Consider the following 13,043-nt stretch of genomic DNA (forward strand, 5'->3'; position numbering starts at 1 on the left):
TGCTTCTGGCCTCGCGCCTTGAGCCTCGTGCTTCTGGCCACGTGCCTCTGGCCTGGCGTCTCTGACCTCTGTGCCTCTAAGCCTTGCTCCTCTGCGCCTCTAAATCGTTGCGCCTCTGCACCTCTAAAGCGTTGTGCCTCTAAAGCCTTGCGTCTCTAAGCATTTCACCCTGGCCTGGCGCCTCGAGCTGCATGCTTCACATCATGGGTCTCTAGTCTCGATTCCAGAAAGGGGATCTGTTACTTAGGACCTGGGCTTAACTTAGCTTGCTAAGCACCATACTCGGATTGGCTAAGTAAGGGTACTTTCATACTTGCGTTGAACGGTATCCGTTGCATTGCGTTGTGTAACGGATGCAACGGATGTGTTGCATATAGTGGCGCAACGGATGCAACGGATGCTGCAAAACAACGCAATTCGTTTTGATTTTTTTTTTTTTTTTAGTTTTACCAGCGGCAGACTTTTGTAAACGATCAGCTGATCGCTCCCTGCAGCCGGCCGCCGGGTGATCAGCTGATCGCTCCCTGCAGCCGGCCGCCGGGTGATCAGCTGATCGCTCCCTGCAGCCGGCCGCCGGGTGATCAGCTGATCGCTCCCTGCAGCCGGCCGCCGGGTGATCAGCTGATCGCTCCCTGCAGCCGGCCGCCGGGTGATCAGCTGATCGCTGCCGGCCGCCGGCCGATCAGCTGATCGCTCCCTGCCGCCGGCCGATCAGCTGATCGCTCCCTGCCGCCGGCCGATCAGCTGATCGCTCCCTGCCGCCGGCCGATCAGCTGATCGCTCCCTGCCGCCGGCCGATCAGCTGATCGCTCCCTGCCGCCGGCCGATCAGCTGATCGCTCCCTGCCGCCGGCCGATCAGCTGATCGCTCCCTGCCGCCGGCCGATCAGCTGATCGCTCCCTGCCGCCGGGCGATCAGCTGATCGCTCCCTGCCGCCGGCCGATCAGCTGATCGCTCCCTGCCGCCGGCCGCCGGGCGATCAGCTGATCGCTCCCGGCTGCCGGGCGATCAGCTGATCGCTCCCTGCCGCCGGGCGATCAGCTGATCGCTCCCTGCCGCCGGCCGCCGGGCGATCAGCTGATCGCTCCCTGCCGCCGGCCGCCGGGCGATCAGCTGATCGCTCCCTGCCGCCGGCCGCCGGGCGATCAGCTGATCGCTCCCTGCAGCCGGCCGCCGGGCGATCAGCTGATCGCTCCCTGCAGCCGGCCGCCGGGCGATCAGCTGATCGCTCCCTGCAGCCGGCCGCCGGGTGATCAGCTGAGCGCTGTCGCTTGCCGGCGCCCGGGCATTCCGGCGGGCGGGCGCTCAGCTGAGCGCTGTCGCTTGCCGGCGGCCGGGCATGCCGGCGGCCGGTCGCTCAGCTGAGCGCTGTCGCTTGCCGACGGCCGGGCGCTCAGCTGAACGTTCGGCCACCGCGAGCCAAAATAAAGTTTGATTTAAAAAAAAAAAAAAAAGAGCATGCGCAGTGGAATCTAGAGGATTCCGCTGCTCAAAATAACGTTACATGCTGCGTTCCTCCCGCTGGGCGGAAGCAACGGAGCGTCGCCCAGCGGAAGCAACGCAGGTCCTTTTGGTACAATCCGTCACCCATACAAGTCTATGGGAAACAGCGGAATCCGTTAACGGATTCCGCTGTTTTCCAAAAGGGCGGATTGTAACGGAAGGAAATAAACGCAAGTGTGAAAGTACCCTAATTCTCATTCACTACTGTTTCAGAACGAGAGTCAGGGTTCGGCTATGGTCTATACTCTGTTTAGTTGGGAGCATTCAGCGGTGCTTAATTGCTTAAGTCTGGGCTCTTGTTTATAATGTGTGGTTAAAGTGAGATGTTTATAGAGTTTATTCTATAATGTGACTTACTATCATTCCCGGAAGGGAATACCTGTATGAAGCCGAATGTAGTAATAGCCCATATTAATTGGAAGGGTCCCTTTCTGACTCATATGGCAATCGCTCAGATTCTAGTCAAATAGCCAATGAGGTTTCTCATGAATCAAATAATGCAACATCTGGTGTCAGAGCTGCATAGTTTTCCTCATAGGCGCTCTAATCTCACTAGATAAAATCCAGAGTCTCACCACTCTCTAAGAATCTCTGTGATTGGAAGTGACCCTTTGTGCTCTAGAGCAGGGGTCTCAAACACGCGGCCCCCGGGCCGCATGCGGCCCGCCAGTCTGATTTATGTGGCCCGCAGACACAGTGCAGAGCACTTGATATTTGCCCTCCACTGCCTCCAGTCATTGTCGCCAGCCGCACTTTCACATTGCAGCCGCGGCCGGCCGCACTTCCGCATTGGAGAAGCAGGGAGAAGCAATAAAATGCGGAGTTCAATCAGATGTCAGGGTAAAGCAATCGACCGCGGCGTTCAACTCGAGCTCAGCAGAGCGACCCGAGCAGCGCTGACGTCAGCTGCTTTGCCGGCGGGTGCAGCGGAAGGAACAAGAGCATAGGGCACGTTAGAACGTTTGTGGTGTCTGTGTCTGTGTGTGTGTGTGTGGATGATGATGATGATGGCTGTGTGTGTGTGTGTGTGTGTGTGGATGATGATGATGATGGCTGTGTGCGACTGATGATGATGATGATGGCGGTGGTGGCTGTGTGTGACTGATGATGATGGTGGCTGTGTGTGACTGATGATGATGATGTCGGTGGTGGCTGTGTGTGACTGATGATGATGATGATGGCGGTGGTGGCTGTGTGCGGCTGATGATGATAATGGAGGTGGTGGCTGTGTGTGACTGATGATGATGATGATGGCGGTGGTGGCTGTGTGTGACTGATGATGATGATGGCGGTGGTGGCTGTGTGTGACTGATGATGATGACGGAGGTGGTGGCTGTGTGCGACTGATGATGATGATGGTGGTGGTGGCTGTGTGTGACTGATGATGATGATGGCGGTGGTGGCTGTGTGTGACTGATGATGATGATGGCGGTGGTGGCTGTGTGTGACTGATGATGATGATGGCGGTAGTGGCTGTTTGTGACTAATGATGATGGTGATGGTGGCTGTGTGCGACTGATGATGATGATGATGATGGCAGTGGTGGCTGTGTGTGACTGATGATGGCGCTGGTGGCTGTTTGTGACTGATGATGATGATGGCGGTAGTGGCTGTGTGTGACTGATGGTGGTGGTGACTGTGTGCAACTGATGATAATGGCGGTGGTGGCTGTGTGTGACTGATGATGATCGTGGTGGTGGCTGTTTGTGAGTGACGATGATGATGATGACGATGGCTGTGTATGATGATGATGTTGGCTGTGTGTGTGTGTGTGTGTGTATAATGATGATGATGATTGCCATGTGTGTTTGTATGATGATGATGGTGGCTGTGTGTGCATGATGATAATAAAAATGATTTTGATGATGATGGTGACTGGAAGACCGGAAAATGTTACTTTCAGTCTCAGCCTTCTTGTCGGTCTGGACAGACGCTCATCTGTTCAGAGCGATGAAGCTGAGCTGACATTGACTTTGGACTACGTCAGAGGGAAGCTTTTTTTTTCTAAAAAAGATGGGAGTCCCTAAATGTGTTTTTTTGTATAATTTCTAATAAAAATATTTTTCTCTGTGTTGTGTTTTTTTACTATTTACTAAAAATTCATGGTGGTCACATCTAATTTGACATGACACCATGAATTTCGGGTTTACTAGCAGCTGAGAATACAAAGCTGGTATTAACCCCATTATTACCCAGCGTGCCACTGCCACCAGGGATGCTGGAAGAGCCAGGTAAAGCACCTGGAAATGGCGCTGTGATGAATGCGCCATTTCCAGGGGCGGTTGTGGGCTGCGGGGGAGCCCAAAATGCTTGGGCCTTACCACGCTGAGAATCCCAGCCCTCAGCTGTCTGGTTTTACCTGGCTGGTGATCAAAATATGGCGGGAGCCCACGCATTTTTTTTTTCATTATTTAATAAAAAAAAATTGGGTTTCCCTATATTTTGATTGCCAGCTAAGTAAAAGCCAGGCAGCTGGGGGTGGCAGCCCGTAGCTGTCCGCTTTATCTGCTCTGAGAATCAAAAATACTGCGCAGCTCTATGTAATTTTTTGAATGCTGTGACAGAGAATGAGTGTCTGTGCTTGGCTGTTGGAATAACCTGGAATCTGCTTATACATTTTGATGCTGATGCCAATCACAGATGCCCACTCTCTTTGACAAATAAATAATATAAAAAAATGACGTTTTGCTTCACGGTATTTTTGATTCTCAGCGCATACTAATGTAGCATTGTTATAACAGTTGAAATAATTAATTAACAATTATATTGTATTGTATTAAATTTGAAAGGAATGCGGCCCTCTGCCTTAAATTTTTTTTATGTGCGGCCCACTTACTCTGACGAGTTTGAGACCCCTGCTCTAGAGGATGTCCCCTGGTCACTATTTCAGATTGGTGGTTTGTCCGCACTAGTGACTTGTATAGAGGCAATTTCGCACTAGTGGAGTATAGTTCATTCTTAGTTATGCATCTGCCCCAGGTGGTAGAGGTCTCTTTACACCAGCTCTGGATACGAATAAGATCCTGTGTCAGAAGCCTCAGATATCACAGGTGGTCTGATGATGAAGCTGGCTTGGTAATGCCAGCGGACATGCCTTCCTGACTACAATTCTACATGTCTTTAGTCTTCACGAGGTCCGTCTATTTACCCAAGGCTTCTTGGGCCAAAATGGGGCCTCTGGTGGAACAATAAGCTGGTCTGTTTCCAGGGGTTGTCAATTTGAGCCTAGGAGAGCTGATGAAAGTACTGCCCTGGGTTACTAAGCACAACAAGTTATTATGTTCAACAGTTGTCATTACCGTCTGGTTGTACATTTCCTCATTCCCTTTGACGGGCTGTTAGACTTAATATCTATTCTATGGTTTCAGTGTCATAAGACTGTTTCATTTAACACTATGCTTTTCCTTAATACAACTCTGGTGTATCACACTATATATGCTTTCTGCTGTATAAGTTGTCTACCACATTTATACTGAGTATTTCCCAGTATACTCACTTTGGTGATGTTCCTTGTAGTTTTCTAGTACATTTAAAGGAGTTGTCCGACATTAGCTTAACAAAAATTTTTGAGTTTATCTGTGCTGTATTGTCATATAAATCACACCTACATTGTTATTTTTTGTTTTCTAACTTTTGTTCCTCTTGAATTATCCCTTTATTCTCTGCAGCTCCTTGTTTACATTCAGATCCAGCAAACATGACCACTTCCTGTGCTGAACCTCAGTCAGAGCTAGCACCACCCAGCCTCAATGTCCAGCACCACCACCCTGCCAGCCCCCTGCACACACATTCCCTGTCAGTATTCTTCCCCAGCACCTGACCTGGTATCACTACAGCATTGCAAATAACAGCCCCACATCGGGCTCTCCACCGCACACGCACACATATGGCTCTGCACCGCACACGCACACATATGGCTCTGCACCGCACATGCACACACATGGCTCTGCACACGCACACATATGGCTCTGCACCGCACACGCACACATATGGCTCTGCACACGCACACATATGGCTCTGCACCGCACACGCACACATATGGCTCTGCACACGCACACATATGGCTCTGCACCGCACACGCACACATATGGCTCTGTACCGCACACATATGGCTCTGCACCGCACACGCACACATATGGCTCTGCACCGCACACGCACACATATGGCTCTGCACTGCACACGCACACATATGGCTCTGCACCGCACACGCGCACATATGGCTCTGCACCGCACACATATGGCTCTGCACCGCACACATATGGCTCTGCACCGCACACATATGGCTCTGCACCGCACACGCACACATATGGCTCTGCACCGCACACATATGGCTCTGCACCGCACACGCACACATATGGCTCTGCACCGCACACATATGGCTCTGCACCGCACACATATGGCTCTGCACCGCACACATATGGCTCTGCACCGCACACATATGGCTCTGCACCGCACACGCACACATATGGCTCTGCACCGCACACGCACACATATGGCTCTGCACCGCACACGCACACATATGGCTCTGCACCGCACACGCACACATATGGCTCTGCACCGCACACGCACACATATGGCTGTACCGCACACATATGGCTCTGCACACGCACACATATGGCTCTGCACCGCGCACACATATGGCTCTGCACACGCACACATATGGCTCTGCACACGCACACATATGACTCTGCAACCCCCCCATCCCCATCGGGAACACGTGGAATACATACTCACCCTTCCTCAGTCCCCGCCGCTCCTGCACGTTCGCGCGCTGTCTGTGCTCTGGACATAGCACAGTAGTAACGTCACCGCTGGGCTGAAGAGAGCACAGACAGTGGGAGGGACAGTGATGAGAAGCAGCGCTGCGCTGCTTCTCATCAGCACTTTCAAATGTACCGGGGTGATCTGTGATGCCGGCACATTTGAATGTGTGATCCTGAGCAGGGGGCCCGGTGCTGGAGCTGACACCCACCACGGCAGCCGCCGCCAGGCCCCGCCCCCAGGTCACGGACCCCACAGCAGTGTAGGGGGAGGTTACTGGAGAGTAAGGGGTGCGGGGGAATGTGTGGGAGGGTGCAGGGAAGGGGGTGTGGCTCATCACACTGTAGACACCCAGCAGGGAGGCGACATGCTGCTTACACATTTGCATGTCAACATGGCCCTGCCCATGTTGACATGAAATGACCGGAAGCAGCAAAATCGCGGCAGGAGCGGTCACATGACCGCTCTGAGCCGGGGGAGAGGGGCTGACAGCAGGGCAGGTAAGTGGTCTCTATCTACTTACCTGCCCCAATGTAGCCCAATAGGGAAATTAAAAAAAAAAATGTCAAAGAAGCCGGATAACCCCTTTAAGCTATTTCTTGCATTTAGTTCCTGCTGATGTTTCATCAGGGCTTTTCTATCTAGATGTTATGGATCTAAACCAAGCATGTTGTTACTCGATAACATGCACTGCATGTACTTCAGATACTTGCAATTTTATCCTTCTGTCCATATTTCTGGGTTTACAGATTGATTGAATGTTTACTATGTCTGATCTAGTTCTTGCCCAGGACTTGAGTCCTTAAGGCTTCTGTACCTGCCCTGAGCTATTACTTTGGTACTGCTCCTGTGGTGCTGTCCGGAGGGACCTCCTGGAGAATAGAAATTACACCTACCGGTTATTGGCAATTCAGTTTCTAGTAGTCCCCCTGGACAGCACCCTTTTTTCCCTCCCCTTAGGGTTTATCTTGCAGATGAGTTATTTGTTTGTATAAACCATTGTATCCATCCTTCTGTAAGTACTTTAAAAGAACACTGGAGGGTGGAGGTGGGAGGGGCCTTTTAATCTCTCTGTGATCCTGTCCCTGTATAGGTCAAGGGGATTAACTCCTGTGGTGCTGTCCAGAGGGACTATTGGAAACTGAATTACCGATAACCGGTAGGTGTAATTCGTATTTTCAGCAGAAATTGTGTGACAAATTTTGATGCCATTTTACCCTTTTCCTCGTGTGCACAAGTAAAATCTGGGGCTTAAACAAAATTTTTGGTAAAAATGTAATTTATTTTTTTTCTTCACCAATTACTGATGAAATTGAGAAGCGTTTGTAAAAATGTGGTCACTGGGGGTGTTCTACTGTTATGGTTCCTCAGAGGATCTGCCAATGTGACATGGCACCCACATGCCATAACTGCAAAATCTACACTATAATATGCCGCTCCTTCCCTTCTGAGCTCTCCGCTGGGCCTGAAAAATAGTTCCCAACTACATACTAGGGTATTGGAGCACTCAGTAGAAATTGCACAATAAACTGTAAGTTCCATTTTTTCCTTTTAGCACTTATAAAAATTAAAAACTTGTGACTAAACCAACATTTTAGTCATAAAAATGTAATTATTCTTTCTTTGCGACCCAATAGTTTAAAATTCTTTTGAGGTACATGTGATGTCTATATGCTCACTGGAGCCCTACATGAATTCAGGGATGTAATTTGTAAAGTGGGGTCACTTATCCGATTTCTGCTTTTCTGGAATGTCAGGTGCTCTGCCAATGTCACATGGCATTGTCAAACCATTGCAGCAAAATGTACACTCCAAAATGGCGCTTCTTCCCTTCTGAACTTTGCTCTGTGTCTCAAAAGTAGTTTTTGATCACATATGGAGGTATTTGCATACTCAGGAGAAATTGCATAACAAACGGTACTGTTCATTTTCTCCCATACCCCTTTTGAAAATTAAAAACTTGAGCCCAAGACTACATTTTAGTGAAAAAATGGTCATTATTAATTTATTTAACTCAATGTTATACAATTCTTTGAGTTGTCTGAGGTTTAAAAATGTGCACCAACCTTTTGATGAATTCCTCAAGTGGTGTACCTTTCAGAATGGGGTCACTTGTGAGGGTTTCTGCTGTTTTGGCAACTCAGAGGCTCTTGAAATTTGACATACCATCCTCAGTCCATTCCAGCCAAAATGTGTCTCCAAAATTCAAATAACGCTTCTTCTCTACGAGCCCTACCATGTGCCCAAACAGTAATTTGCGACCACTTAAGCGGTCCCATCGAACTCAAGAGAAATTGAACATCAAATTGTACTACAATTACCCCTGCTTCTCTTGTAAAAATGAAAAATTTGGGGCTAAAGCAAGATTTTTGTAGAAAATAATATAATTTTCCATTTTTACGTTGCACTGTAGTTTACAAAATGGCATTTGTCTGCAGTTTATGCCGTTTTGGCATATCAGGGTCTCTTTAAATGCAATATTGAGTCCACAATTTATTCCAGTCAAAATTGAGCTCCAGAAATCAAATGGCACTCCTTTCCTTCTGAGCCATACCGAGTTCCCAAACAGTAGTTTTCCACAACATATGGGGTATCTGTGTACTCAAAAGAAATTGGCAACAAATTTTGAGGTTCGTTTTTCCCAGTTATCCTTGTGAAAATGAAAAATTTGAGGCTAAAACTACATTTTTGTGAGAAAAAAATTTTTTTTCCCCTTCCACATTGCTTGAGTTCATCAACTTCTTGAATGTGGTTTTCTAGTTTGGCTTCTTATCCCAAGTTGTGGCATTTTAGGATTGCTATATCCAACTGGTGGCTATAGAGTTCAAGTCCCCTTTCTCCCTGAAGAGGATATTTGCATGTGTTTGTATGGTATTATTCTTGATAGAAGACTGATTTTTGAGTATGAAGGCTTAAGAGTTTAAAGTTCAAGGCTGAAGTACACTGGATTATATGTAGTAAGAATAAATGCAAGACAATTTTTTTTATTCTGTATAAACCTTATAACTATTTTATAAAAGAATACATAATATGAACAAATTATTAACTAATAATTACAATTATTATTGCTAATTATTAAATAAATATATTAACTAATTAATATTAACAATAACATTATTACAAACAATTTCATGTCCGATTAAAAACAGTTGAAACACAATCACTCCGTAAACTTATATCCTCATTTCTGAATAGCGTCTTCCTGGTGTGATGGTTATACATCCATTTGGTTTGGTCTGCTTCAGGTGAATAATTTCTTGTGTACAAAGCACTAGAAAAAGTAGATGGCATATTATTTACGAGTTCCTGTTATGTTACAAATCATTGTTTTAATAGGCCTCTAAAGGCATTGGTGAGCATATTCACAAGGTAGAACAATTTTCATGAAGGGCATCTGTGTTAAGCATAGCATAATATATGCTAATATATTTATGTAAATAGATTTGTGATACCTTTGCCAGTTTAAAACACTTATAAGAGGGAATCTTCTTGATAGCAGCCTTTAAATAGCAATATCAGAAACTTTTTTGACTTGATGAAAAAGTGTTGGATCCACCTGGTGAGCTATAACAGGTCCTTTGAGAGTAGACAACTCCATTTAGTGCCAAAAGCAGTAGGAAACCAATCCAACAAAGTTAAAATTTTGAAGAAAAAAAAAACAACCAGTGAGCAATATGACCTGAATCCAGGGAATGAAAACAAGCAACCATCACTGACCTGGGGACAGAAGAAACAGGAATAGGAGTGGGTGGGAGCTGTGTCCCCCCAATGTATTCAATGAGAAAAGGATTTTACCACAAGTACAAAAATCTGATTTTCTCATTAATAGTGCTGAGGGACACAGGACCGTTAAGAGATTTCAGGGCAGTCCCAATGGGTAGGAAAATAAACGGCTAACCATGTAGGTTGCCTAGCAGCCAACAGCCTGCATCACCTCATGTCCCAAGCTGACATTGTCAAAAGCTATAGTGGTTCTTTAGAATTTAATGTAGGGGTGGACAGAGGCCCAGGTGGCAGCTTTGCAGACCTGAGAAACAGAAGCCCGATTCCTGATCACTCAGGGAGTAGCAAAAGCAAATGTGGTATGAGTAGTTACCCAAAAAAGTGTAGATTTGTCCTTGGTTGTCTAAATGCCTGACAGACCATAGTGTGGCCCATTAGGGATCACAAAGGAGTCCTCAGCTTCCATAACCAAAAGGTAGAACGTCTTCTATTAAGGAAATCTTATGGAGATGCTGCACAAAGATTCTAAGGGAGCATACACTGAGGAAGTAAGAAAAGGGAAGAATCCTGACCCTTCAGGAGGGTGAGACAGACCTACATTTAGACCTGACTGAGAAAAATAAAGAATCCTAGAAATGGAGAAAACAATCGACTGGAAGCCCATTTGTTTACACCCTTGAAAGTAGAACCTGTAGGTACCTTGGCAAACTATGGCAGATTGAAGCTAACGAGCCCTCAGCATGGTCTGCACATGCAAGACAGACAGACCCTTGGAACACAAAACTTTAGCGTCAATAACCACCCTGTTAAATGCAGCTGAGTTAAAGTGGGCTGGAACACCGGACCTTGAGGGAAAAAAAGGACATGAATAGGCCATGGTGTAACTCCAACCAGCTGGATAAGGTAAGATTACCATTCCCGGCAAGGCCAGCCTGAAGCTATGAAGATCAATGGAATACGCTCTGCTTTGACCAGCTTGAAGAACGCCTATGCTTCTGGGAAAGCAGAGCACTCTTGCCCCCAGTAGCATGTTTGATGATGTCATCTAGACACTTTCCAAAGAACATGTTTCTTGTAAAGTGAAGCCCGAGAAGAGTCTTTTTGGATAGCCGGTCAATGGACCAGGATCTTAGCCAAGGAATTGGCTGCAGCAAGAGCCACAAGTTGTGTTGACAGAAGGTTAGATTTACAAAGGAAAGTTGAGGCATACAGTAAACAAGCAGTGAGGTCAAGAAGATCATCCTGATATGCCCCAGAAAACAAACTTGGATGAAGATGCTTAGCTTAGCTGAGAAAAAGGGTCACTCCCACAATAAACAGCACGAAAATCAACAAATGACCTAGCAGATTCATATTGAAAATTGGGGCTCAATAGCAAGATCCAGAGTAACCTCAACAAAATGAAACACCCCCTTAAAAGTATGTAAAATACACCATATGTTGGTTAATAGTCTCACAAAAAGGTGTGATTAGTAAAATATTCCATGCAGCATCTTTATCTGATAGGTGACTGGCTGACAATTGGCATCTGTAATGAGGGTACACTAATGTAAAGTTCCCAATGTAAACTGTTTGAAGTGAAGAATAAAGATGAGTTCTACCACTGATCTAGATAAAATAAATTAGAGAAGACCAGGGGCATGTCAGCCTCATACAGACACTATGGTAAAACTGAGTAACTTAATGTCTGAAGAGAGGGTGGAACCTACCAACTGGAGGCAACACTTTTGATTTCACCTAATATTGAGCTTTCTAGTCGCATGGCATATTTACTCAATGTCCTGTATTCCCAATGCAATTAATAAGAATTATTATAATTTACTCACTTTTTATAGCAGCATTGAGATTACAGCACTTTACAGATGTGATCATCACTGTCCCCATTGGGGCTCAAAATGTAAAGTCCTTATTAATATGTCTTTGGAGTGTGGGAGGAAACCCACACAAACACGGGGAGAACATGCAGACTCCTTGCAGATGTTGTATTTAGTGGGTCCTAGGTGCTGTAAAGCAAAAGTGCTAACCACTGAGCCACCGTGCTGCCCACCATTTATTAAAATATGCAGTTTAATGGTGCATTTTAATAAATTTGCATAACAATATTTGAGTCATCTGTTTTACTAAAGATTGTAACAGATGATAGCTTTCCAGTATTAATACTTTTTCTAAAGCCTTCTATGCATTTTTAAAGTCTTACCAAGACAGCTGTAAAAGAATCGGGAAACTAACAAGCGAGAAAGAGAACGGGGAGTCAAGCCAAGGAAGTCTGAATGCCCTGTCCTGTCAATCTCCGAGAATAACTTCCTAATGAGAGATGACAATAAAAGCAAATTAGATACACTTAAGGCCAGGTTAACATGAATGACATTCACAATGCAAATACAAACATGCAATGCCTGGACAAGAACACCGCAGCCGATCTGCACTCGGGGTTTGAAGCTCAGAGAGGGACAATTGTGTTAAATACCTTTGTAGATCACTCAGTAATACTTCTTCTGTTTCAGGTAACTCCACAATAATTTCTGGCATCTCCGAGACCATTGGTAGGAATGTGCCTTTCTGACCAGAGAGTGATCTGCAAAGGAGCAACACAGAAGACAATAGTTTGAATTTCTGTTAAAAGCCATTTAATGATAAACTGGAAGGGATTTGTCAGCATGGAATATCAACCAATAGTATAATACTACTATTGTCAACAAAGTATACACCAGGAAGCCATATAAATATATACATTAGTCAGCTATAACATTAAAGCCATAGGATATAGGTCATCCTGCTGAATAAGCGCTTTCACCCATTGAGGCATTGACTCCGTAAGACCCCGTAAATTGTTCTGTTATCTGGTACCAAAAAGTCCAAACTATGAACTTTTTGGTGTACCCCCCTCAAACCATTCCTGAAAGGTTATAATTGGTCTTCAAAAATGTCATGGGTCAGCATAGGTGCTCTCAAAAGAGAAAACTGACTGCACTTAACAGATAAATGTGAACAAGTGCAAACTGAACATGAAATATCATCTAACAAATATACGGCTGCACTGAGGTGCTAAGGTATGC

General features: G+C 46.0%; 1 protein-coding gene across 1 annotated transcript in view; it reads right to left on the reverse strand.

Annotated features, from left to right (window-relative positions):
• Positions 1–9,403: 9,403 nt before the first annotated feature.
• REC8 (REC8 meiotic recombination protein) overlaps positions 9,404–13,043 on the reverse strand; it is a 144,971-nt gene continuing 141,331 nt past the window's right edge. The window contains exons 17-19 of the mRNA XM_075340722.1: positions 12,455–12,562; positions 12,185–12,291; positions 9,404–9,535 (exon numbers count right to left, since the gene is read on the reverse strand). Coding sequence (XP_075196837.1) covers positions 9,438–9,535; positions 12,185–12,291; positions 12,455–12,562 — 313 coding nt within the window. The 3' untranslated portion in view covers positions 9,404–9,437. The remainder of the gene's footprint in view (positions 9,536–12,184; positions 12,292–12,454; positions 12,563–13,043) is intronic.

This window comes from Anomaloglossus baeobatrachus, chromosome 1 (assembly GCF_048569485.1).
Source record: "Anomaloglossus baeobatrachus isolate aAnoBae1 chromosome 1, aAnoBae1.hap1, whole genome shotgun sequence".
Taxonomy (NCBI): domain Eukaryota; kingdom Metazoa; phylum Chordata; class Amphibia; order Anura; family Aromobatidae; genus Anomaloglossus; species Anomaloglossus baeobatrachus.